The sequence below is a fragment of the Phocoena phocoena genome, chromosome 3 (assembly GCF_963924675.1).
Source record: "Phocoena phocoena chromosome 3, mPhoPho1.1, whole genome shotgun sequence".
In the NCBI taxonomy this organism is placed as follows: Eukaryota; Metazoa; Chordata; class Mammalia; order Artiodactyla; family Phocoenidae; genus Phocoena; species Phocoena phocoena.
The window spans coordinates 165,431,583-165,457,390 of NC_089221.1; the positions used below are offsets into that span (position 1 = coordinate 165,431,583).

A 25,808-nucleotide genomic window follows, 5' to 3' on the forward strand; every position below is an offset into this window, starting at 1 on the left:
TTTCCACAAGTGCCCCTTTTCTGGCCCAAGATCACACATTCACTTCGTCCTCCCGGCTCCTGGGTCTCCTCCAGTCTGTGACAACCCCTCAAAGGTTGCTTTTTCATGACTGGGCCATTTTTGCAGAGTTCTAGGCAGGTATTCTGTAGAATATCCCTGGATTTGGGTGTATCTGGTATTTTTCTCATCGTAAGCCTGTGGTTACAGGTGACAGGAGAAACCCAGGAGGTGAGGGGCCCTTCTCATGACATTATGTCAGGGCCACGTGATATCAATAAGACATCACTATGCTGTTCACCTGGATCATCTGTTAGGGCGGTGTCTGCCAGGTGTCTCCACCAGAAAGTTCCCATCTTTTGCTTTCCCATGCTTTACTCTTCAGATGAGACTCTTTTGCCTCCCACCCACCTACAAAAGGAGGCAGGAAGGGTTGCAGCCCCAGCTCCTGGAGGGGTGTTTCAACATAAATTATTTGCGATTCTAAGTAAGATTGGACTCTTCTGCCCTCACACCTAAAGACCAGGAAATTGAGGTTGAAGATGAGACTTCCTCACTAGAGGGTAGCGCAGCCCGGGGCTGAGGCCCCACCCAGCGCTGTGGGGGCTGTGGGCCCCCCAAGTGCGCAGGCAGGTGGAGACTCTGCCTGCGTGGGGACAGGGGGAGGAAATCGGGTCCCCGAGCCACCCTGCCCGGCCGAGCTGCAGCCCAATCGGCAGGTCTGCGCCGCCCTCCAGGGAGCATTACCTCCTGTTACAGAAGTGCGCCCCACAGGCGTGGTGGTGCGCAGGGGCCCAGCAGCATCCCCGGGCGCGCCGGCCTGGCCAGGAGGCCCAGGCGCCCGCGCTTGCAGCCGGGGATCACCTGGGCCGCCCCTGCCCGCCGGCAGGGCGGGCTAACTGCTGCCTCCTTAAAGCCGGGGCAGCCCCGACGGCTAGCACCCCGCACTCCTGCAGCTCGATTCGCAAGGCCGCGCCTGGCCTTGACTCTTGGCCCAGCCTTTGCCAGTTGAGACCGCCCGGCGGCGGGAGGTCTCCACCCGGAGGAGGGGTCTCCGCCTGCCCTCGTGACCCACTTCCTGTTTGTTGGGGCTGCGGGGCCGTGAATGAGGGGCCCCCATCTACTCTCGCAAGAGGCTGTAGGGAACCAGAGTGAGTGTGCAGTCAGGGCCGGGAGGAGGGAGGCAGGGAGGGGAGGGGCAGGTCAGAGCGGCCTCAAGTGCAGGGGCCCCGCTGCCCCATAGCCTGCCCCCCTGCCCTTGGGGTCTGAGGGTGTGAGGGTCAAAAGTCTGTGGTCACACGGCTTGCCACCAGCTGCCTCCTGCCTGGGTTCCTCCTGCAGGAATGGGGGGTGGGGCAGAGAGGAAGGTATGGGCAGGACTTCCTGGAAAAGGGAGCCCCTGCTGTTTGGGGGAGGGGGGTGACCCTGGGACTCAGGGCTCAGATGTTGTCAAACACACCTCACACACCAGACCTACAACTCAGCTGAGAAACACAACACAGAGACACACAACTCGGCTCGGCCACATGACAGGGACACACAACTCCTCATCGCACACACACAGTTCCACTTGAGGACGCAGGCGCACGTCACAGGCTTGCCACACAGGCCTTGCCAGCTCAGTGTCCACAGCCACGGGGACATGGGACTCCCAAGCAGACATGTGACCGAGGCAGGCACGCTTGGCTACACACAGAAAACAGCTCAGACACACCCAGGCACGGGCAGACAAACACGTCCGCGGAAGACACGGACACACATACGGGAGGTGCCTGGCCGGGGCGCACAGATAGAGCTGCGCACACAGCACACACGAGGCCAACGACACAAACGCGCTCCTGTGAGCAGACGCAGAGCTTGTGGGGCAGGCGCGGCTGCACTCATAGGCCAGACCACCCCCACCCCCCAACCCGGCTCCCGCCACGAATCCCGTGTCCGGCCGCCGGGGGAACTAACTCCAAGGCTCACATGACCCGAGGGGAGGGCTTCTGGAACAGTTGGCGGAGAAACTGCATCATCCCCTCTAATGATCCATTTCCGCCCCCAGGGAATAAAGGCTCAGTGACGGCCAGTTCTGCTCTGGAGCTCACCTGCCTCTCTGAGCCCCCAGCCGACTGGCTTGTGCCTCCCCCAGGGTGAGTACTGGGCCCGGCATACCCCCGCTTCCCCACCCCGCTCGCTGGACCCTGCCCGCCCCCTGACCCTCCCAGCCAGCTCTTGCACTCAAGTCCCGGGAGCTAGGGAGCCAGGCCATCCCTGCAGGGAGCCGTCTCCTCCTTTCTCAGAACAGGGCAAGTGGGGATCTGGGGGGGGGGCGCATGCTGCCCATGCCCCAGACGCTTGTCTCTCCCCTCCCAGATGGACACGTGGACGGTGCTGCTCGTCCTGCAAGCCTCGCTGGTGCTCCCCCTGGTGCTCCCCTGGGCTGCCGGCATCAGTACCAACACCCGCACCGCCCCCGCCCCTGTACTGCGCTTTGTTGCCGTGGGTGACTGGGGAGGAGTCCCCAATGCCCCGTTCTACACAGCCCGGGAAATGGCCAATGCCAAGGAGATTGCCAGGACCGTGCAGATCCTGGGCGCAGACTTCATCCTGTCCCTGGGGGACAATTTCTACTTCACTGGCGTGCAGGATGCCAAAGACAAGAGGTTCCAGGTGTGCGCCACTGGAGTAGGTGTGGAGGCGGGGGGATGCGTGGAGAAGCCACTCGACCTTTTGACTCTGGAGAGGGCAGAGGGAAGATGACACTTGTAGACGCCTAGCACACTCAGCGTCTCCCTTGTACATAGCGCCTGACTTGGTGGGAGCATCCAATGGCTGCTTGAACCTGCGGGGGGGGCGGGGCTCCCTTCTCTGTCTGCTGCAGGAGACCTTTGAGGACGTGTTCTCTGCCTCCTCACTCCGCAACGTGCCCTGGTACGTGCTGGCTGGCAACCACGACCATCTGGGGAACGTCTCGGCACAGATAGCCTACTCCAGGATCTCCAAGCGCTGGTGAGCCTGCCCCTCCTTCTATCCATCCCTCCGCCAGCCTCGCTCAGGTGGGCAAAGAGATCCATCAGCCAGAGCTGAGCCTGGGGCTTCTCTGCCCGAGACGGGCGCCCACCACCTCCATCCCATCCACAGGAACTTCCCCAGCCCTTACTACCGCCTGCGCTTCAAGATCCCACGGTCCAACGTGTCCGTGGCCATCTTCATGCTGGACACAGTGACACTGTGTGGCAACTCGGACGACTTTGCCAGCCAGCAGCCCGAGAGGCCCCGCAACCTGGCGATGGCCCGCACGCAGCTGGCCTGGATCAAGAAGCAGCTGGCGGCGGCCAAGGAGGACTACGTGCTGGTGGCCGGCCACTACCCCGTGTGGTCCATCGCCGAGCACGGGCCCACCCACTGCCTGGTCAAGCAACTGCTACCGCTGCTGACCACGCACAAGGTCACCGCCTACCTGTGCGGCCATGATCACAACCTGCAGGTGAGGGGACTGAGGGTGGGGCGAGAGCCTGGGAAGGGGTCCCCAGCCCAGCCACTGGGCCACGTGGCATAGTGCGGTCCTCCTTCTGTTTGGGAGCCCCCTGAATGTCATTCTCTCTCAAACTCTATGCTCGCTAACCAGAAAACAGCCCAAAGTTCCCTAAAAGGCATCTCACGGGTCCCAGTTGACGCTTGAGTGCTCAGAGCAATACACTCTCACACGTGGGAAAAGCTGAGGCCCAGGACAGGAGGGGGTGGGGTATGTCCCTTGCTCAAGGTGACTCTGTGGTCCATCACAGGCCTGACCCTGGACTCAAGACAGGTAGACACCAAGCCAGTGGTAAACCTCACTGAGGGGCTGGGGACTCCACTGACCCTGCTTCCTCTGTCCGCAGTACCTTCAGGATGAGAATGGCGTGGGCTTCGTGCTGAGCGGGGCCGGGAACTTCATGGACCCCTCGAAGAAGCACCTGCGCAAGGTCCCCAACGGCTACCTGCGCTTCCACTACGGGGCCGAGAACTCACTGGGTGGCTTTGCCTACGTTGAGATCAGCCCCAAAGAGATGAGCATCACTTACATCGAGGCCTCGGGCAAGTCCCTCTTCAAGACCAAGTTGCCAAGGCAAGCCAAGTCTGAGCACCAGCACCGACGGGGGCTCCACGCTGGGGCCTGAGTTAGGGACGCCTCCCAGCTGGTGGGTGAGTGGGTCCCGCTGGGACCCCCTGCCCATGGGCAGGCTTTCTCAAGGGCCGGTGGTGCTACGGCAGAGCAGGAAGGAGAAGGACAGATGAGAAACTGTGGTGCCACGTGGCCTTTGTGACAAGGATGCCCATATACGTGAAAGAAGCATGGACACGTGTTCCGGCCAGAGTGCCAGGCCCCTTGGCCGGGCTCGCCCAGCCTGAGTTCCAGGCACTGGGGGACAGGGAGGGAAAGCCCTCCCCTGGATCAGGCATCCTTCTGTCACTGCCAAATAGTCAATAAAAAAAAATAGTTGCAGAAGCTGAACGTGTATCGTGAGCATCCCTTTCCTCACCTCACTGGCCAGATGCATCACCTGGGTTTGAAAGGGTCTGGGCTCCCTCACTTGCTGGCCTGCGTCTCCATCTCTAAGCCTCATCCATAACCAACTGGCCTCATACATGGATGCGATTTTAAGTAAAGACCAAACACAAAGGAGGGTCCAACGTGAAGCAAGCCTTCCTCCCCCATGCTCACCTTCTTAGGGACAGCCATCATCACGCTCTTTCCTTCCATAATAAAAACATCCTCCTTTTTTCACACAAAGCATCACCATGTATGCACAGTTCTTTTTTCCTTTTGTTTTTTTTTTTTGGCGGGATCTTAGTTCCCAGGGATCGAACCCATGCCCCTCACAGTGCAAGCACGGAGTCTCAACCACTGGACTGACAGGGAGGTTCTTTTTTTTTTCTTCTGGGGTTGGGGGGGGGTCTATTTAACCACAAGTGGACTGTTCATATCAGAACATTCATTTTTGTTCATTTCACTGTGGAATCGGTGCTATTCATATGGTTCGAAAATCTAAACCGTAGAAAGGTAAAATATCTCTCACCCCCTTCCCATCTGTCCCTCCACCTTTCCAGAAAGGAAATAGCTTTTTGTAAATGCCTTGGGCTTCCTTGCAGGATTTCAGTGCGCAAATGAAAGCAAACCTGAACGGTTTTCTCCTCCCCTTTCCCACTGATCTGCACCTTGCTTTTTTGGTGTTGGTTTTGTTTTCTTTTTCAAACCAACTTCATTGTGGTCTAATTGACACATTTTGAAAGTCCGCAGTTCAGTAAGTTTTGACAAAGGCACACACCCACAAACCCACCATCACAATCAAGATAAAAGCATTTCCTGCACCCCCAAAGGTTCTCTTCTTCAATTTGCTGTTTCTGCCTGTTGTACCTGGACATCTGCCCATCAGCCCTCTGGGGGAGCTTCTTTCTGCAGCTACAGAGGCCCCGCTGTGTGCCAGTCCCCAACTGTCTATCTAAACAGCCATCTACTGAGGGTCGCCTGGATTGCTATCCTCAAACAATGCTACCATAAATGACCCACACATTCACTTCCTACATATGCACATACGCTTGTAGGATAAACCAATCTTTTCCAGTCTCTCCCTCTTACCAACAGAGCTGCAGTGGACACACCTGGACCCATACTTTTGCACATCTGTGCAAGTACGTACGGAGGAAAACTTCCAGAAGCAGAATTATTTCAGGGCCTGTTCCTGCCGAGGAATGCTGAAAGGAGAATGCTCACCCCTGAACTGAAAGCTGCAGAGAAACCCAGTTCCCCTCTGGGCTTCTGAGTTGACTAACACCCACCACAAACAGCCTGAGCCAGCCCGTCACAGGAACTGCTCTCTTGGCCTGCCCTCAACGGCCACTTCAGCTGCTACGGGGCCAGGGACCCAACTGTTTGGGTCCAGCTGCCAGCCCACCTAAATAGAATGAAATAGCACCCTGGGTAAAATAAGTGAGGTTGCTGGGGGTGCAGCTGTCTCCTGAATCAAGCATCCTTTGGTCACTGCCAAATAGTCAATAAAAGAATACCTGCAAAGCCTGAACGTGTGTCATGAGCATCCCTTGCCTCACCTCTCTGGTGAAAGGGACTTGATGGAAGTGGCACCTTCTGTTTGCTACTTTGTAGCAGTCATCACTGCTGAATTTGTTACAAGGTAACATGTGTTACTATTAAAATGAAGCAAAGCTGGGGCTTTCCTGGTGGCGCAGTGGTTGGGAGTCCGCCTGCTGATGCAGGGGACACGGGTTTGTGCCCCGGGCCGGGAAGATCCCACATGCTGCGGAGCGGCTGGGCCCGTGGGCCATGGCCGCTGAGGCTGCGCGTCCGCAGCCTGTGCTCCGCAACGGGAGAGGCCACAACAGTGAGAGGCCCGCGTACCGCAAAAAAAAAAAAAAATTAAGCAAAGCTGTCTTACCAGAATGCCAGCCCTGAGCTCTTTCCAGCTGACATTACCACCCACCAAGCTCTATGCCAAATTAACCCGCCATCCCTTCTAATCCTGACCCAGGAGGAAAGGGCCAGCATCATCCTGGCTTCTCAGAGGACAGAAGCTCAACAGATTAAGTCAGGTGCCCAAGGTCATATCCAGGAAGCCTCAGACCCTCAATCTTAACCACGACAGTCAAGGCAGCTCACAGCCACCCTGCCTCTTCCCACTGACTCAGAGGCTCCAAGCCGGCAGGGGTCTGAATCAGAAGTCAGCCCAGTGTCCCTGTTTGCAGGGCCCAGAGTGTGGAATTAGCCCAACATCCCAATTCACAGGGCCCAGAGGGTGGAAAGGAGAAGTGACACATCCAAGCTGACACAGGGAACTAGTGGCAGGGAGGGGGATTGGCCCCCCTCCTCCACAATGGCCAAGCATGTCTACCAAGCACCAAGGACCAAGTCCTGTGCCAACTCAAGGAGCACCCAAAGGAATAAGGCAGGATAGACACATGCCCTCCTAGAGGGCTTCCTTCCAGCTCAGGGGACAATGTCAATCAGCACACGGCCATGGGTAGAAAGATTCCTTGTAGGAAGCAACCTAAGTGTCCATCGATAGATGAATGGATAAAGAAGATGTGGCACATATATATAATGGAATATTACTCAGCCACAAAAAGAAATGAAATTGAGTTAATTGTAGTGAGGTGGATGGACCTAGAGTCTGTCATACAGAGTGAAGTCAGAAAGTCAGTAGAGAATGGACTTGAGGACATGGGGAGGGGGAAGGCTAAGCTGGGACGAAGTGAGAGAGTAGCATTGACATATATACACTACCAAGTGTAAAATAGATAGCTAGTGGGAAGCAGCTTCATAGCACAGGGAGATCAGCTCGGTGCTTTGCGACCACCTAGAGGGGTGGGATAAGGAGGGTGGGAGGGAGTCACAAGAGGGAGGGGATATTTGGATATACGTATGCATATAGCTGATTCACTTTGTTATACTGCAGAAACTAACACAACACTGTAAAGCAATTATACTCCAATAAAGATGTTTTAAAAAAAAAGGTGCCTTGTAAATTACAGGAAATAAGATGGCAGAATTCCTGGAGACCAGTCACAGAGTCTCATCTCTTCCCGCTTTTCCTGAGCAACTGCATCTGATTCAACCATCATGGATACTATCATCTCCCCACTCCCCTCCTCACACCAGGTGCTGGGCCTGGCACTGGCACCCTCACTCAGCCAGGAGGTTGTCAATGGAGAGTCAGGCCACATCCACCCTCTCAACAGCCTCCAAGGCCAAGACTCGTGAATAGCAAGGTGAGAAAGCCGCCTTGCCAAACAGCAAAACGCACTGCCATCAAAACAGCATGACCCTGGCTCCGGGAAAACGTCCAGAGGGAATCTGGAAACAAATTCAAGAACACATGAGAACGTGATGTAGGTTAAGGTGACATTACAACTTCCCAGGAAAGATGTTATCTGCCTTGTCGGTTAGCCCAGAACAAAACACAACCTGAACCCTACTTCAGACCGTATACAAAAATGAATTCCAGAGGAATCACATGTTTTAGTGTAGAAATAAAATACAGTAGAGTAAATCAACTACCCTCCAAATTAAAATAAAAATTAAATTAAAAAAATACAGTGGAAAACGAACATCCACCCAAAGATCTCAATGAGACAGTACATAGTAGCTTTATTCCTAATCATCCCAAAATGGAAACAACCCAAATGTCCATCAGTAGGTGAAAGGATAAACAAACTGTGTCCATCCATACAACGGAATACAACTCAATGATAAAAAGGAACAACTACTGATAAACACAACATGGACATAGGGAATTCCTTGGCGGTCCGGTGGTTAGGACTCCACGCTTTCCGAGGACATGGGTTCAATCCCTGATGGGGAACTAAGATCCCACAAGCAGTGTGGCCAAAAGAAAAATGGACACGTCGCAAACGTACTGAGCTGAGTAGAAGAAGCCAAATTCAAAAGGCTATGTTTTGTATGATTCTGTTTATGGGACTTCCTCAAAAACACAAAGCTGTAGAAACTGAAAACAGATTAGTTGGTGTCAAGGGCTGAGGGTGGGGTAGGGACTGACTACAAAGAGACATAAGGAAACTTCTTGGGGGGATGGAAACAGTCACTATCATGATTGTGGTGATGGTTTCACAGGTGTATGTATATGTCAAAACGTGCCGTTTATTTTCTGTCAATTATATCTCAATAAAGATGTGAAGGAAGGGAGGGAGGAAGAAAGTGAGGGAGGGAAGGAGAGACAGAGAAAGAAAGAGGAGAGAAAGGAAGGAAGGAAGGAAGGAAGGAAGAAAGGAAGGAAGGAAAGGGAGAGAGAGAAGGAAGGAAAGGGAGATAGAGAAGAAAGGAAAAGGGAAAGAAAAGACACAGAAAACCTGTGAACCTGGCAATCATGACTACGGCGGTCACACAACAATTATCTGTATGTGTATTGACCACTAAGTGGAAATAGCAAGTTGCAAGGTAACATGTATGGTATGATCCCTTCCTGTGTGTATCCAGGTTTGTACAAGCACGGAGAAGGGGTCCTCCAGAGAGGCACTGCCAAGGGTTAAGCTTGGCAGTTCTGAGAGTAACACTGCCCTCTAGAGGACTTCTTGGAGATAGGTCTATTGGAAATACATCGATAGATCTCTTGACAAGTTATTTTCCTAATCGCTCCAATGAAAGAGCTCTTATCAAGATTGCCGGGGACCAAACACTTGCCAAAGTCAACAGTCAATTCTCTTTCCTCATCTTACTCAAACTCGCAGCCACATGTGACACAGCTGATCACTCTCGTCTTGAAATACCTGCCTCTGGAGGCTTCTGGGAGAGGGCAGCCCACGTCTTCCTACCTCACTGTTCTGCCCAGTCTCTTGCTGGCTCCTCCTCCTAACCTCTAAGGCTGGAGAGCCCTGGTGTCCTTCTTAGCCCTCTTCTTTTGCTACACTTTGCCCCTTACCCCTGAAACCATGTGACCTCCTCTGGCCCCAAGACTTTAAATAACCTCCATATGCAGATGACTCTCAAAATCACATCCAGATCCTTCTCCTGAGCTCCTGGCTTCTCTTCCAAAGGCCCCTTCCAGAGCCCCTCTTGCTTGTCTCAGACTAATCACAGCCTAACACAACCCTTGACCACTCCTCCGAATTATCTCTCTTGAGCCTTCCTCATCTGAGTAAGAGGCAGCGCCCAGGGTCTCCACCCTTGACACTCCTCTCTCCTTCACTCCCTCTTAAGTTCTATAGGTGCTACTTCTGTCTGTGTGACTTCCACTCAGGCTTTGGATTCCATGCTGAGCATCGGCCTCCCAGGGAAGCCTTCTCTAACCTCTCGTACTAGTTTGGCAGCCCCCTCCACCATCACATGCTCTGAGATCCACACACCCCCTTCTGCTGCGCTGAACAGTGTAGCAACTGATCCTTTATATTTCTGTCCAGCCTCTTCACTACATCGTGGGAATTGTGGAGCTTTGTTTTCCCCTCCCCCAGCCCCTACCTGCCTGTCCAAACTCACGTATTATAACTTCGGCACTCGAAGTGTGGTCCTGCAGACCAACAGCACGTATGGCACTGGGGACCTAGTTAGAAAGTCAGACTTCCAGGCCCCACTTCTGACCTAATGAACCAGAACCTGAATTATAGTAAGATCCACAGGTTCTTGTTAAAGTTTGAGAAGAGCTTCTTACAAGCTTCCCCCGTTAACTCTGATTCAGCCATACTGGTATCTGCCGTTTCTTAGCACTGAGATATCTGAACGTGCCCGACATAGGGGAGACCCAGGTGAGCGGCGAGGAGCTGGGGCTTGAAGTGGGAGAGAAGGCACGTGAAGATGCTGCAGCCATGGGAGAGGCTGCCTTTCCAGTGCTGCTATGGCCCGGTCCACCGCTCCTGAAACGCGGGAACTGCCACCGAGGAAGCTCACTAGAAGTAGCGGCTACTTGTGCACCAACTGTGAAATGCGGTCCAGCCCTCGCGCACGCGCACGGCGATCCCGCCTCCGGGCCCGGAATGAGAGTACAGAGAGAAGGCTTACCCTCTGTGCGTGCGCACACAGACACTGGAGGAGGCGGGGCTTACTCGCTGGAAGGTCCCGGCCTCGGGTGAGTGAAACTGAAGGGGAGAGGAGGGATTTCCGCTTCCGCCGGGAGCTGGAAGTCACTGTCTCCCGGGTGAACGAGGCTGTCGCGAAGATCGTTGGCGAGTGCAGGTGAAGGATCGCGCGGGCGGGCTTTGGGGACGGGTGGGACTGGGCGCTCTGCGACTCCGGGGCGCTGACTGGGAGGAGGGACCCAGGGCCCAGGGCTTGGGGGGCGGCCCATCGGGGAACTTGACTCTCCCGGGTCCCAGCGGGTCCCAGCCCGCTGTTCGGAGGCCTGGCTTCTACCGGCGGCCGGCGGGAGGCGACGCCGAAGCCTCGGTGAGCCTGGAAGGACGGCCCACCGGCCTCCTCTTGAGTCCCGGCAGGGTCGGTGGCTGAGCCCTTTTCCAGCCCCCACCTTGGCGCGCTTTGGACTTAGATCGCCACAGAAGTACAGTCCGAGGCCCCTGGAGTTTTACGTGCAGGCCAGACTCCCTTTTCTGGAGTGTGGTTGGCGGGTGCTGTAGTCACCAGGGAGAATGAGATTCTGGGGCCCACCTGTAGCTTCTGATTCAGGAGACTTGTTTATATTCAACAGTTATTGAGCTCTTAATGCATACCAGGAACTGTGCGTGCTGGGGTTCAGCAGTGGGCAAATCATGCTCCTACCCGAACCCGAAGAACTGACATTCTAATGCCGGGAGATCTGGGGGTTAGGTTCAGAAATCTGCATTTTTTGAGCCCCCCAGGTGATTCTGGTGTGGGTGGTAACCAGGGCCAGGCTTTGGGGGGAAAAATTCAACAGAACACTACCCCTGTACCCCCGAAGGTGAGAGCCTGGGCTGCAGAACTGGCTCCGGCTTACTAAAGCCTACTGGGTCTTGTAGGGTCTGGCCGCTGCTCTCCTGTTGCATCTCACACCCATCTCCCCGTTACTCGCTGGGCTTCAGCTGTACCAGTCTTCTTTCTCTTTCTCAAGAAAAGCTTCTTCTGCCTTGGAGCCTTTGCAGTTGTTATTCCCTCTGCCTGGACTACCATGCATGGTCGCCTTCTCTTATTCAGGCCTCAGCTTAAATGACTCTTACCCAAGGGTTCTTCCAGCTCCACCCTTAAGTAGCCCCGTCCCAGAAGCGTTCACTCAGCCCTGTTTCATTAACCTCATAGCACTTACCAATATTGGAAATTATCTCCCTTATTAGTTAGCTGAAGGGTCTGTCTTCCTCCGCTAGAATATCAGTTGCACAAAAGCAGATACCTTGCCTGCCTTGGTTGCAGCAGTGCTGTGGTTTACTGTAGGCTTGGCATTGGTCATTCATTCATTCAGTAAATCTCTGTTGAGAGCCAGCTCTATGCCACGAGCTGTTCTAGGCGCTGGGGATACAAAGAAAAGACAGAAATCCCTGCCCTCGAGGAATTCCCATTTGGAGGGTGCTGGGCAGAGTTAGAGATGCAGGGAGACCAGTGAGGATGCTTTTGTGATAGTACAGGCCAGAGATGACTGGGACTGAAGACTCAGACCACGGAGCTGGCCCTGGGAGTGGTGAGAAGTGGTCAGATGCTGGATGTCTTTTAAAGGTAGAACAGTAGGGTCAGGATGGGATAAGGGGTGTGAGAGAGGGCGAAAGGAATTGAGGATGAGTCTAAGGTTTTTGGAAAGATGGACTTGCTGCCTGTGGGACAACACATTGAGGTGTTCGGAGCTCGGTTTTGGACAGGTTCTGTTTAAACGTTTGGTAGCACCGGGTAGGAGTGTGGCTGAGGCAGGTGGCCAGGGGAGCCTGCAGTTCAGAGAAGACATCGGTGTAGAGGGGGCATTTGAAGCCCTGACGCTGGGTGAGATCTCCATGGAAATGAATGGAGATGGAGAGGGGAGGGGTCCAAAGACTGAGCTTGTGGACTCACCATCATTAGCGAATTGATGGGGTGAGGATGGGGTTGCAGAGACTGCAAGAGGGTGGGAGAGCCCTGTGAGAATGGTGGGAGGAGGAACCGGTGTGTCCAGTACCCTGAGGAGTGAGGACTGCCCCTTGGGGTGGACAGCATGGAAGGGGCTGTGGAGAGAGGGTAGGAGGGAACGCAGACAGCTCTGCTAGAAAAGCTCACAGAGAACGAAGGGGTGGTTTTTAATGATGGGAGAGGTCCTAACAAGTGTGTTTGTTAATGATCCAGTAGAGAGAGAAAATGTGATGGTGGGATCCAAGGCACAAGGTAGCAAATTGTTTTTGTGGGGAGCGTGGATGTTCTTCCATAGCAAAGGAGAGAAGGTCGAGTGGGTGGTCCTGGGGACTTGTGGATTGTGGATGTGGTCTGACTACTTCTGTTTACTCAGTGAATTGGAAGCACCCTTAGTTAAGAACAAGGATATTGCATAGAGAGTGGTCTTAAGTATAAGTGAAACTCTGGTCTTTATCTGGCAGGCTGCTGACCTCTGCTGTCACGGAAGAATGATGCCAGAATCGGGGAGGCAGGGCGGGGTGGGGATGACCGCTTCCTACAACGTCGAGCCAGAGGGACGCGTGGGTCCCACGAGTTGCTGACTTCTGCCCCCATCCTCCCACAGGTTTGCCCTCCTGCAGACATGGGGCGCAGAAAGTCAAAACGGAAGCCACCCCCCAAGAAGAAGATGACAGGCACCCTAGAGACCCAGTTCACCTGCCCCTTCTGCAACCACGAGAAGTCTTGTGACGTGAAAATGTGAGCGGGGCCCAGGATCCTGCCTCACGGGGCCGGCCCTCTCCTTCCTCGGTTGGGAGGTGGCTTCCCCCCACCCCCACTGTCTTCCATTCTGTCCCCAGCCCTCCTGGTTAGGGGGATTGTCACCCACAGACACAGGCCCTTTCGTTCACTAAGTCCCCGCATCTCCTCCTGTTCCAGGGACCGGGCCCGCAACACCGGAGTCATCTCTTGTACCGTGTGCCTGGAAGAATTCCAGACGCCCATCACTTGTATCCTTGGGAACCTGGGCTTTTCCCAGGGGGCGGGGGCGGGGCGTCAGGGCTGCTCTGCCCAGAGTGGGCTGCTCAAGGGCACCCAGCCCTGCTGCGTGCCCTGGTGGTGTGGCCACCGAGAGGAACCAGTGCCACGTGCTGACTTACATGGGGTGACAGGCTTCAGGGCGAGGGTCTGGCTAACAGTAGCGTGAACAACAGAAGTATGTATAGGAAAGGGGTCCAGTGCTACCAGTTGCCCTTGACCTCAGCGGCTCAGATCTGTCGGAACCAGTGGACGTGTACAGCGATTGGATAGATGCCTGCGAGGCAGCCAATCAGTAGCAGCGCAGAGGACCCACTCCCTTGGCAGCCTCACCCGCTGGGTACCAATCTAGAGACATTCCAGGGTCCAGGGTGTGGGTCCAGGGCCTCTGCAGCCCTGTGTGTGTGTGTGTGGAGTGAGTGTGGGCATGGGTGTGAGTGGGTGTGGCTGCAGGTGTGACTGTGGGGGTGTCCTCGTGGGCATGGGGTAGAGTTGAAGGGTTGCTGGGCCCCAGGGGCCTGAACTGCCTCCCTTGGCTCCAAAAGCCTTTGACTTACTCCCTCCTCTGGCACCTGGCCCCTGGCTTTGGGGCCCTGGCTCCTCCAGGGACCTGTGTCCTGACATTGTAGGTGAGGGCAAGCCCAGCAGAGGCTGCCTCGGGACTCTCCAGCGTCTTACCCCACCTCACCAGCACTTGTCCATTTGAACTGGACCAACTGCTCATCCTCCTTCCCTGCCTTCCAAGGTGTGTGGCCTGGGATTCAAGCCACAGCCCCACAGGCCCCCTGGCAGGGCGGCCTGTTTTCACGTTTGGCCACTTTTGTAGAGGAGGGAGGGGCTGGGTTGGGGATAGCTGTCGGTCACCAGCCCTTAAATAAAGCAGCCAACGCGAAACTCCCAGCTCTCTGGTTTCCTGGGCTCTGGGTCAGACCCAGGGGCTCAACGAGGGAACGGGGGAGACTGAGGCATTCAGAGGTGGCCTGGTGGGCCATTGGAAGGGGTCAGCCCTTCAAACCGTCCGTTTTATCCACTCTACAAGCATTCAAGGTGAAACCAGGGCAGTGCTGGGCTCAGGGGACAGGGATGAACCCACAGACATCTGGCCAGGCGTTTACATGTTTATGTCTGATGTTTACAGTCACAGCAGAAACCGGGGCCAGCAGAGCCCAGGGTGAGGATTGGGGTGGGGAGCAGTCAGAGAAGGCTTCCTGGGGGACAGCCTGAAGGAGCTAAGGCTCAGGGGCCACACTGGGCCAGAGGCCAATGTCAGGTTTGCCTGCCTTGCCCCCATGTCGCGACAGCCGCCCTGAGGAAGGAATGAGGAAGGAAGATGCTCGCAGATGAGGAGACAGGAGGTCACCGGCCAAAGGTCCCACAGCCAGAAGACTGCACAGCTGGGGCCTTGAACCCAGGAGGCCTGGCTTCACAGCCCAGCGTCTTACTTCCTCCTGAGTCCAGGGTCCAGGCTAAGGGAACAGCTCCTGGCTTCCTGGGGGGTGGGGGGCAGTGGGGAGCACTGGAGAAGAGTAAGGGACCCTTGTCCTAGGGTCGTGACGAGCCTCTTGGAAAGCTGGAGGTGGAGCCAGATGCACGTGTAGGGTGTAAGAAGAAATGCTTGGGCTTTGTCCGTGGCTCCTGGCAGGAAGCTTCTAAAACCCTTGGAATTTCCTGAGCAACTGGAGTACTTTTTGTCATCCATAAAGAGCCCCTTTTGATCACAGGTGAGATTATGCTAATGAAGTGACTTAGAGTTGGGCCCTAGATAGTCTCAGGAAGGGGCAGGATGCAGAGTAGGAACTCAGTCAGCCACACCCACCAACCTTCAGGAAGGGGAAGGGACCTACAGATGAAGCACGCTATGAGGACAAGATTTGGTGAGCTTCCGCCCTTGGTGAACCCAGGGAGGTGCTGGGACACTTGGAGAGGGCATGGAAGCTCCACCCTCCTTCCTCATACCTTGCCCTAGGCATTTCTTCCATCTGGCTCCTCCCGAGTTATATCCTTTTATAATAAACCAGTGATGTAATAAGTAAAATGTTTCTCCGAGTTCTGTGAGCCACTCTAGTAAATTAACCAAATCTGAGGAGGGGGTGGGGGGGGCCCCCGATCTCCAGCTGGTTGCTCAAAAGCACTGGTAAACAACCTGCACTTGTGATTGGCAGCTTAAGTGGGGGAGGGGCAGTCTTGGACAGAACCCTTATCCAGTGGGATCTGACGCTTTCTCCAGGTAGAGAGTGTCAGAACTGAGTTAATTGCTTGGTGGTATTGGAAAAAACACACCTTAACAAGGCCGATGGTGAGACCCCAGATGGTCTCGTGGTGTGGAGAGCCTGACACTTTGGCAGTGTGGGGCAGGTCCATCTCCTCCACCTGGCCTCGTGAGCCTGGGCAGCAAGTGACTTGTGCTTTGGCTTCCTCATTGGTACAGTGGGAAGGATGATGGAACCTTCCTTCCAGGGCCACGCTGAGGATGGAGGCACCTATCATGATTACTGGCACAGTTCGAACAGACTCAGACCCACCAGGGCAGCGGGGGATATGAACGGCCGAGAAGATGCTGACCAGGCCAGAAGCCCTGGCCACCAGGCCCAGCCACTGAGTCTGGCATGTGTCCCCCAGGGCCCTCTCTACCCTGACATACCCCTCCTTGGTGTTCCCACCTCCCCCTCCAAGGCCCCAGGTGGGGTCCCCTGGCCGAGGCAGGACCCAGCGGACACAGGCAGAGTGGTGGACAGGTGCCGGGGGGCGGGGTGGGGGATGCCCTCTGGGGTCCAGGGAAAGGGGGCTCCTGCCAACCAGGGCCCGCCCACCCCAGTCTTACAGACCAAGTGCTAATATGGTGCTGTTTACCCAAGAAGGCAGGGCCCTAGGCCAGGCATGGATCCTCCTCAGCATAGCTTCCCCGAGCTGGCCCCATGGTAGCAGGACTTTGGGTAGCAGGACTTAGGGTAGCCAGGCCAAGAGCGCCTGGAATCCAGTTTATGAGGCCCCAGGGGCCGTGTACGTCTGTGTGAGCGGGTCTTCTGATGTCTGTCTCTGCAGGTCCCCACATTCCAGCCTCGCCCCCTGCCCTGGGGAGGGAAGGGGAGAAGACCGCTGTGCCCCCAGCATGGCCGCATCCTCTCGTTGGAACCCTGGCATTTGATAGCTTCTGGGCAGGTTAGCTGGGGCCCACATCACCGGGAGAGCAGGGTCCCCTCTGAAATGTGGGGAGGTTGGGACCTTGTCCAGACTTCTGGGATCCTGGGCTGGCAGGCCAGGCACCTGGGCCAGCTGCGCCCTGCAGTCAGCTACTTAACTCTCTGTGCCAGTTGGTAAAGGGCTATTGCCAAAGTGCCTCCACTGTGCCCATCCAAAGTGGGCACATCTTTCCAAAGTGCCCATCTTTCCCCACTGCCCTGTCCCCTCCCACCTTCCCACAGTCTACTTCAGGGCTAAAGGGTTCTCCCTGCCCACAGGGGCCTCCAGGACCTGGCTGGTTGTCCATTCTCATGGTCAGTACCAAATGTCATCCCCTGTCTGGAGGCGTCATTTCATTTAAGCTCCCTGTGACCCCACAAGGTTCCATGTCCTCATTTTCCTAATGTGAAAACAGGCCTAGGGAAGGGAAGTGACTTGCCCAAGGTCACCTAGCTGGCAAGCTGCAGAACTGTGATTTACATCCCATCTAGCCCGTTCCAGCGCTTGGCCTCAACGCAACCCACAGGCCCCCAGGGAAGGTACATGAGTGCTGAGCCTGTGTGTGTGTGTGTGTGTGTGTGTGTGTGTATTGTGTACCTGTGTGAGGGTTTATGTTTTTATGTGCCTTGACGTAGGAGTGTGTACTGCATGTGTATCTGTGTGTGAAAGAGTATGTGCACTAAGGCTGTAGAGAGCGTGTGTACACCATACACACGAAGTGTGCGTGCATGTGGATTTTGTGTGTGAGTCGGGAACGGGGGGGAGCCCATCCTGGGTCCAGCGAGCTCTGTGAGCTCTGTGTGTGTACCTTAGGGTGCATGTGAGTGTGTGTGCCTGTGCAGATGTGTGTGTGGGACATGGGGTATATCCGAGCGAGGCCACTTATGCGTGTGCTAGAGCCACACAGCCTCTGTGACAGAGCAGCCCTGAGTCCTCAGATGACTTTACAGCCATTTATTGTGCTCCAGTGAAGTAGAAAAAGAAAGTGCTCGCGTTACAAACACCGCTGTCACATCCCTTAACGCCAGCTGCAAACCAAACCGCGTGTGTCCGCTGGGGGTCTGGGCATGCAGTTTGTTCCCACTGTGGGAATGGGGGAGGGGGGCGAGCCTGGGCTCTGGGGGCTTTGCTTGGGGGGGCTTCTTGTCCTGGGGAACCCACCTGTGGGGAGTGGGGGACAGCGGGGTAGCTTTGCTCAGTGCGTCCTTTGGGTGCTGTCGGGAACACCCGGCTCTATGTTGGACCCAGGGAGGAGCCCCCTTTCCCCCCCACAGGCCCCCCCCAGTCTGCTTCCCCCAAACGCTAACCCTGTAGGCAGGTGCCAGGGGGCTGGAGGAGCCATGCAGGGGGAGGGGGTCGGCGGGCCGGGCTGGGCCCTGCCCAAAGCAGCACCGGCCTCCCCGGGGGAAGGCGGGAGGCCCAGGGCCCTAGGCGGAGTTGTAGTAGTTGTGCGGGTGGTGGTCGTGGGCAGGCTCGCCCAGCTCCGGGTACTCGGGCGTCAGGCAGTACTTGGGGTCGTAGACCTGGCGGGGCAGCCCATACACTGTCATGCCCCGCTGCGAGGCCCCCTTGTTGCTGCCCATCTGCAGGCTGACATTGAGCGTGTCGCAGTGCTCCATGCCCAGCCCCGGCTCGAAGATCTGCCGCTTGGTCCCGGGAGCAGTCATGCCGGCCTGCGGAGGGCAGTGCAGTCAGGCCGAGGGGACGGCGAGGGGCACAACCCGCCCCATGGCCCCCCACACACCTGGCTGGCTCCCTTGTTGGTGCCCATCTGCAGGCTGATGGTGGCCTGGTCCAGGGGCTGGTCTGTGCCCAGCTTGGGGTCGTAGAGGTGGCGCCGGGTGCCGTAGGCTGTCATGCCCTGCTGGCTGGCAAACTTGTTGGTGCCCATCTAGGGAGCCAGAAGGAGAATCACCCCGAGGCTTACAAATCTCACGGTGGGCCACAAGATGTAACTCATGTCAGCAGACACTTACATGGCCCTCTAATGAGGCACTGTTTCCACCCTCAGACTACAGACTGGAAACTGAGGCCCAGAGAAGGTGGGTCACATGACTGATAGGTGGCCTGACTTCCAGGGTTCAAGTTCCAGCCCGGCCACTCATCACATGGGCAATCCTGGCAAGTAAGCTATCTTCTCCAGGCCTCAGTTTTCCCGTCTGTATAAAGGGTATGCTGGTAACAGTACCCACCCCCTAGAGCTGTCGGAGGAGTGAGTTAGGGTATGGAAAAATGCCAAGCGTATAGTCTAGTAAAGGCCAAATATATTGCCACCACCCCCACCACCCCCACCCCCCCCGCCAAAGCCTGCAGGGACCAGGGCGCCCTCCCAGCCTCCTCCACTCCCTGACCCTCTGCTCAGCTCAGCAGTGAGACCCGGATGTAGAAGGGGCGGTACCTGCAGCCCGATGATGTTCCGCCCTTCTCTTAGCTTCTCTGGCTCAAATTTCCGTTCCTGCTTCTCTGCATATTTCACTCCCACGTTCACCTTGTTCCCTTTCGTCTTGGCCTGGGGAGGGTGAGGGAGGCAGGGACTGACAAGGAAGCCCTGGGCCACACTGTCCCCTCGGAGACCCTAAGCAGCACCTGCTTTCCCCCTCCCACCCACGCGGGGCTCAGAGGGCACAAGGGGCCCCACCCGCATCCCAGCCCCGAGCGCCCGCAGCCCCCAGCCCCATGCCCACCCTTCAGCCACACTCACCATGCTGGCCAGGGCCAGGAGGGTGGACTGTACTTGGGTGTGGTTGGTGTTCTCGAACAGGTCGTTGGCCTCAAAGATGTCGTGGGGCCTCACCCCGTACTTGGTGATGGCCTTGATGAAGTTGCCGATGTTCTCCAGCTGGAGGGGAGCCGGTGGCAGTCAGGGGTGGGAGGGGAGTGGGGGTCTGGGTGGAGCTCTGAGGGGCTATGGGCCAGGGGTCGAAAGAGTTAAGAGAGTCTGGGCTCACCTGGTGCCAATTCTGGGTGGACTCATTGACCTTCTTCACAGAGCCTGGCTGGAGCTTATTGATGAACCTGCAAGGCGCAGGGGAGGGCACTGAGGAAGGGGACCCCTACTGCCCCCACCCAAGCCCAGCCCAGCGGGACAAGGGGTCAGGATGACGGTCAGTGGGAGCTTTCCTTTTTTCTGTTTCCCACTGCAGTCAGCCCCCAGCTGCAGCCCCACCACAGACCATCCGCACACACAGGCAGGACCCAGATGGGAAACCAACCCCGGGGAGCTAGACTCGTTCAGGTCAGAAAGTCTCCCGATGGAGGGTGTAGGGGAGTCTCCTGGGTGCACCTGCCTCGCTCGTGACCACGTTTCAATCTCCTTTTGCGAACCGCTACACGTTGGAGAGCCCACAGCTCAGAACTGGGGCCTCTTCTCTGGCTACACTCACCCCCTTGATCTCATCGAGTCTCTTGGCATTTTATTTTTTTTTTGGCCACGCTGCGCGACATGTGGGATCTTAGTTCCCCGACCAGGGATCGAACCCGTGCCCCCTGCAGTGGAAGCACAGAGTCTGAACCACTGGACAGCCAGGGAAGTCCTCTCTTGACTTTAAATGCCATTCATATGCCAACAACTCCCCAACATCTTCCTGCAGCCCACCTCTTACTCTCCATTCCAGCACCCCACATGGGTGTCTCAAATCAAATTCACCCTACCTGGACTCCTGACACCCACTTTCCCCCACAGAACTCCCTCCATCCTCCCCGGCTCAGTAAACCCAGCCCTCCAGGTCTCAGACAAAGCCCTCCGCTGCCCTTGACTCTCCTCTCCCTCTCTCTCACCCCCACATTCCATCCCTCAGCAATTCCTTTTACTCTGCCTCCTGAAGACTTCCAGAAGCCCACCTCCACCCTGCTCTGAGCCACCAGTGTCTCTTTCCTGGGCTCTTGCCTTGACCTCCCCTTGGGCTCCCAGCTTCCACCTCATCCCCTCCAGATGCTTGTCATCCCATGGCTAAAATGGCCTTCTTAAAACAATTCCATATGGTTTATCATAGGATATTAAATATAGTTCTCTGTGCTATACAGTAGGACCTTGTATAACTTTGCTGTACAGCAGAAATTAACACAACTGTAAATCAACTATACTTCAATTAAAAAAAAAAAATTCCAGTTACTCCCCAGTTCAGAGCACTCCCATGGTTTCCTATTGCCTTGAGAATAAAAGCCTAACTCCATAGTATGAAGGATGAAGAGGCCCTGTACCATCTGGCCCCCAGCTAACTCCCTCCACTTTACCTGATCACTGAGGCATGCTCCCACCCCAGGGCCTTTGCACTGGCTGTCCCCGCTGCCTGGCCCACTCTTCCCTAAGATGTCCTGCCGACAACTTCCCTCACTTCATCCAAGATTCTGCTTCAATATTACCTCTTCAGAAAGACCTCCCAGACCATTCTGTACAAAACAGCAACCCTTCACCCCATGCCCCCCGCCCCCCATCCTTCCCAGCTTGACTCTTCCTCATGGCACTTCCCACCACAGGCAAGTATGTGATTATTTCATCAATTATTTGTTCAATCACCCCCACCAGGACTAAAGCTCCGTAAGCGCCCCAAGTCAAGTCTGTTTTGTTCACTATCCCCAGCGCCTAGACCTGGCTGGCACACAGCAGGTGCTCCATAAATGCACCTCGTCCATAAACGGGTGGGTGGCCCTGCACTCTTTAAGGCCTGGGACACCAGACCATCCCCCGATTCCTTGGATATGGTAGAACAGCATCCCCCAGCCCCTCTCTTTCCAGCAGCTAGGGCTTGGAAACCCTGTGCCTTTGGGAAGCTTCCCTCGCACAAGCTCTGGCTCTTAGGGTCACCCTGCCCTGGGTCAGACTCAGAGAAAAAGACAGGACCCCAGCTGGGCTCAGGGCCCCGCCCAGAAATAGGGTTGCAGTGAAATCTAGGAGGTGGAATCTGGAATCGGGGCTTGGGAGCTGTTGAGGGTTTTCCTCTCCCTCAGTGATTAGGTTCTGAGAGGGGGAGAAAATCAGGGCCCACTTAAATTACTGTGGCACATCGCTCAGGTCACCAAACCAGCAGTGGACAGCTGATGTGGCCCAGTGCCTTTTCACTGTGACCTCCCTTTCTTGGGACTCTAGAGACCATACATGTGGCTGCCCCGTATGCATGGTGGTTCAGACTCTAGATTCGGAAGTCATTTCTGTTGGAACAGCGTGGGACTTTGGGCGACGTGTTTTACCTGAGGCTCAGTTTTCTTTACTGCTAAATGGGCACAGTGGTTATCTTTATATCTGATACCTCAAAACAAACGTATCAGATATAATGTGCCCAATCCAGCTCTGAGCTCTTGGTCATTTGAGGGGCTCAGGTAGTAGAGATGAGGGGTTGGGGGCAGCCCAAGGCAGAGTCTGAGCTATGAGTGCCGCACTCACTCGCAAAGAATGATGCCGTCTTTGAGGCCGTCCATGAAGTTGTTGCCAATGCGGCGCCCTGTCACCCCCTCGATCCACTCTCGCAGCTCCTGTTCCCGCTGGTGGTCGTACTTCTGGGCCAGCTGGTAGTGGGGGACACAGAGAAGGTGGTGAGGACGCAGTGGGGAGCAGGGTTGGCTCCCAGGCCCAATCTAAGCTTCCCTAGCTCTGCTCTCTTCCCTCGTCCCTTCCCAACTAAGGCAATTCTGTCCCAACGTCCAGTTGAGGGGGGTGGGGGGGATGTGCTGAGGGCCAGTGTTGAGGTGGCACCTGCCCAGGGGCCATTCCAGGCATTCTGAGGTTTGGCACCACCGAATGTGGATTAAGGGGTGGAGAACAAGATACTCAGAGCTGGGGGGCGGCGCCTGGCCTCTTGGTTCCCCCTCCAGACCAAACTTGGGGTTTAGCTTCCCCTGGCCCTGCCCCCCTCCTGGGAGCTTCAGGCAGGGGAGGAGGAGCCCTAAGGAGGTGCCCCTGGATGCCGCCTTGCAGGGGACAGCTCTGTCTTATATCTCTGTCTCAGTGTCTCTCTAGGTCCTCATCCCTGGGGCCCCCTCTCTGGCTCGGGGCGAGGGCCTGTCTTTGCCTTACTCCTGGCCCTGTGCATGTCTGTATTTCTCTGTCTCTCTCCCCATGGCACGCTGTCCTCAGTCTCTCTCCCAGCTCTGTCTGTCTTTCCTAGGCCCTGTCATCCTGTCCCCATCTCTTCGTGTCCGGCTGGGGGTGGGCCTCATAGCTCGTCCATCTCTGCTTTCATAGGTCTCTCTCCATCTCTCCGACTCCTCGGGCAAGGATGGGGCTCAGCGGTCTCTCCACCTCTCCATCCCTGTCTCAGTCTTATCTTGCTCCAGGCTCGCCCTCCCCCATCCGTCCCTCTCAAGTCTCAGGCTTCCAGTATCTCTGCGTCTCTCCTCCACCTCTCCTCTCCCACTTTGCCCCCGCTCCGTTTCCCCAGAACTCTCTACCCCAGCCCAGACAGGCTCCGGGCCCCTGGGAGACCCGGTCGCCCCTTTTTCTGGGGGAGGGGAAAGAGGAGGGGAAGGCCCCCTCACCTGGCCCCGGCCTTGCCGCCCCCCTCCCCATCAGCCCGGCTTTATAAAGCAAACCGGCCCTTATATAGCGCGGCCCCGCGGGCCGGGCTCCCGAGGCCGCCTTATATGGCGCGGCGGCTCCGCTCGGCTCCTGGGCCGGCGGTGGGGGGAGGGAGGCCGACGCTGGGATCTGTCTCCTGCCCGAGCACCCGTCCCCTACCCGGCCCCTCCTCCAGCCCCGAGGATCCCCCCCGACCCAGGTTTCCAATCCCAGCTCCCCATTTCCTGCCTGTGGAACCCTGGGAAAAGCCACCCTGAGCCTCAGTGTTGCCCTCTGTCAAATGGGGCTGGGACTCCTCCCTGGGCAGTGCTCAAGGGATTGTTCCAGTGGGTTGGGGACTTCAAGCTTGCTGCCCTGGAGAAGCTGATCCCATGGGGGACGCGGGCCGCAAGTTCAGGGGCCCAGTTCTGAATCTCTCTTATATAGGACCCGAGCTACTTGCCTCTTCTTTCTGAACCTCAGTTTACCCATCCATAGCATGAAGGCGATGTCCCCATGTCCTCCCACCCCCAGAATTAGGAGACCCCTGCTTTGTCCCTAATGCCCACTCTCTGCCTATCCCCAGCTGTCTCCGTTTCCTTCACAATCTCCAACACCTTGGGGCCTCACCCCCCAGGAACCCCAGCTCTGGAGCACTCTGCAAATTCTTTGTCGGGCTAGGGGGTGTGGGCAAAATCAAGTCCTTCCCCAGACCCCCAGAAACAAAAAGGGTTAACAGGGGACTCTAATCAAGTGGGGTTTCACAATGGGCCAACCGCCTCAGTTTACCTGTGACTGCCTGCATGCCCCCCCATTTCACACCCCAACAGGAGCTGAGGGCTCTGGGATGCTCAGGCCAGGGAGGAAGGCATCCCCTTCCCCATATACTCGTCCTTTTTCTCTCTCAGGTTCCAAGTCATATGGGATAGGCAGGAAGGGGGTCCAGGGAACCCCAAGTGTGGGGCCTCTGGCCTGGCAGGGCAAGTGGGCCGGGTCGCGGGGAGGCCCTCCAGCCCTACCTTGTTCTTGACCTCAGCTGACAGCCCGTAGGCGGGGCCTCGGTTGAAGTGAGCAGAGGACATGCCGGCTGATGGTGGACAGCGGTGGCAGCAGCGCTGAAGAAGGCGGCAGCAGCTGAAGCTCCGTCTGCACCCTCTTCCCTCCTCACATGTTTTTGAAGCTCGGGAGGCGGCCCGGGCCTCTTCCAAGGACGTCCCATTGGCCATAGAGGCCTGCCAAGGGGCGGGGCGCCCCCCACCTTGGCCAGCCCCCCTTCGTGATGTCAGGGCCTTGGTATTGGGAGCTGATTGTGTCATTGTTTCCACCTAGGGGGGCGGCCTGGGTTATTCATTTTTGGGGCGGCGGGCAGCTTGGCCAGACAGAGACCATCAACCTTTCCCCACTCCCCACTGTTCATTAGGCCTCTGGCTGGGTCTCCTAGTCTCTTTGTGTCTGTCTCTGAGGCCATCTCCCCACACCTCTGAGGTCTTTCTTCATTTCTCTCCTGTCTTGAGGTAGGACTACCACCTGTGGTAGTTTATGGAGCACCACCCTGGTTTTAAGTCCAGACACCAATAGTCTATAAATGTAGGCCAGCCCCTTCCCCTCTCTGAGCCTCTGTTGCCACACCTGTAAAATAGACTAATGATAGTGCCTGCTCATGAGGGTGTTGTGAGGATCAGAAGAAATAATGCCTGGGACCTCCCTGGTGGTCCAATGGTTAAGACTCTGTGCTTCCACTGCAGGAGGCACGGGTTTGGTCCCTGGTCAGGGAACTAAGATTCCACAAGCCGGGTGGCACAGCCAAAAAATAATGCCTCCAATATGCCCAGGGCAGTGCCCGGCACAGGGAAGGACAGGGAATAGCAGTATTTCTGCTTAGAATCTGGCACCCCACTTCTGTCCCCTCCATCCCCTCATAAGGACCTGGGGGAGCAGAGATCCTGGATCTCACCCTCCCCATCCACCTGTGGGTTGCCTGAACCACGGAGTGGCTGTGTTAGTGGGTTCCAGGCCATGGACACCCCCATATATTCCTGTCCCAGCCAGGCTGGCCTGGAGGGAACACCTGCAAGCAGCCCTGCCTGTCCAGATCTCACCCCTGTACCATAGGGGTGGATGACATGCCCACGTCATGCCATGTATGTTTAGGCCATGTTAGTGACACTTGGATAACATGTCAGCAACCATATCATACACTAATGATACATCAAGGACATGCAATTTGCTGGCCACATGCTAAGGGCACAGCCGTGATGTATTAATAATGACAACAGCCCTTATGTTAGGCCCTGGTCCAAATGCTGTACATGTATCCACTCATACATACCTCACAACACCCTCAGAAGTGGGTGCTGCTATTATATGCACTTTACAGATGCGGAAACTGAGGCACCGGGGTGTGGAATCCCTTTCCCAGTGTCACACAGCTCACTAGTGACAGAGCAGAATTTGAACCCGGGCTTCTGCCCCTAATGCTATGAGGCTAAGGCAGGGTTTCTCAATCTTGCTACTGTTGACACCCCAGCTGGATAATTCATCGTGGGGGCGGGGGTCTGTCCTAGGCATTGCAGAACTTTAAGCAGCATCCCCAACCTCTACCTACTCAGTGCCAGAAGCAACACCCCCCCTCAC

At 56.2% G+C, this 25,808-nt stretch overlaps 3 protein-coding genes across 3 annotated transcripts; 2 read left to right on the top strand and 1 right to left on the bottom strand.

Annotated features, from left to right (window-relative positions):
- Positions 1-2,024: 2,024 nt before the first annotated feature.
- Positions 2,025-4,473, top strand: ACP5 (acid phosphatase 5, tartrate resistant). Its single transcript, XM_065873992.1, has 5 exons — positions 2,025-2,132; positions 2,356-2,652; positions 2,864-2,991; positions 3,124-3,469; positions 3,864-4,473. Exons 2-5 carry the CDS (start codon positions 2,356-2,358, stop codon positions 4,140-4,142), a joined length of 1,050 nt encoding a protein of 349 aa, XP_065730064.1. The 5' UTR covers positions 2,025-2,132; the 3' UTR covers positions 4,143-4,473.
- Positions 4,474-13,109: 8,636 nt separating this feature from the next.
- Positions 13,110-13,803, top strand: ELOF1 (elongation factor 1). Its single transcript, XM_065875514.1, has 3 exons — positions 13,110-13,225; positions 13,406-13,476; positions 13,739-13,803. The coding sequence occupies exons 1-3, from the start codon at positions 13,110-13,112 to the stop codon at positions 13,801-13,803; spliced, it is 252 nt and encodes an 83-aa protein (XP_065731586.1).
- A 3,820-nt stretch (positions 13,804-17,623) lies between these two features.
- Positions 17,624-24,322, bottom strand: CNN1 (calponin 1). Its single transcript, XM_065873116.1, has 7 exons — positions 24,194-24,322; positions 22,065-22,186; positions 19,633-19,699; positions 19,386-19,523; positions 19,083-19,193; positions 18,429-18,575; positions 17,624-18,357 (listed from the first exon to the last, which is right to left on the bottom strand). The coding sequence occupies exons 1-7, from the start codon at positions 24,254-24,256 to the stop codon at positions 18,112-18,114; spliced, it is 894 nt and encodes a 297-aa protein (XP_065729188.1). The 5' UTR covers positions 24,257-24,322; the 3' UTR covers positions 17,624-18,111.
- Positions 24,323-25,808: the final 1,486 nt, after the last annotated feature.

What these genes read in the sequence shown, in the direction of transcription:
- ACP5 (XM_065873992.1), top strand. Translation starts at nt 2,356, where the DNA reads ATGGACACGTGGACGGTGCTGCTCGTCCTGCAAGCCTCGCTGGTGCTC. An exon ending in CCAAAGACAAGAGGTTCCAG is followed by an intron (nt 2,653 to 2,863) that starts GTGTGCGCCACT and finishes TGTCTGCTGCAG; the next exon opens with GAGACCTTTGAGGACGTGTT. An exon ending in GCCATGATCACAACCTGCAG is followed by an intron (nt 3,470 to 3,863) that starts GTGAGGGGACTG and finishes CTCTGTCCGCAG; the next exon opens with TACCTTCAGGATGAGAATGG.
- ELOF1 (XM_065875514.1), top strand. Translation starts at nt 13,110, where the DNA reads ATGGGGCGCAGAAAGTCAAAACGGAAGCCACCCCCCAAGAAGAAGATG. An exon ending in AAGTCTTGTGACGTGAAAAT is followed by an intron (nt 13,226 to 13,405) that starts GTGAGCGGGGCC and finishes CTCCTGTTCCAG; the next exon opens with GGACCGGGCCCGCAACACCG. An exon ending in ATTCCAGACGCCCATCACTT is followed by an intron (nt 13,477 to 13,738) that starts GTATCCTTGGGA and finishes TCAGCGGCTCAG; the next exon opens with ATCTGTCGGAACCAGTGGAC.
- CNN1 (XM_065873116.1), bottom strand. Translation starts at nt 24,256, where the DNA reads ATGTCCTCTGCTCACTTCAACCGAGGCCCCGCCTACGGGCTGTCAGCT. An exon ending in GACGGCATCATTCTTTGCGA is followed by an intron (nt 19,700 to 22,064) that starts GTGAGTGCGGCA and finishes TGCGCCTTGCAG; the next exon opens with GTTCATCAATAAGCTCCAGC. An exon ending in TCCTGGCCCTGGCCAGCATG is followed by an intron (nt 19,194 to 19,385) that starts GTGAGTGTGGCT and finishes CACCCTCCCCAG; the next exon opens with GCCAAGACGAAAGGGAACAA.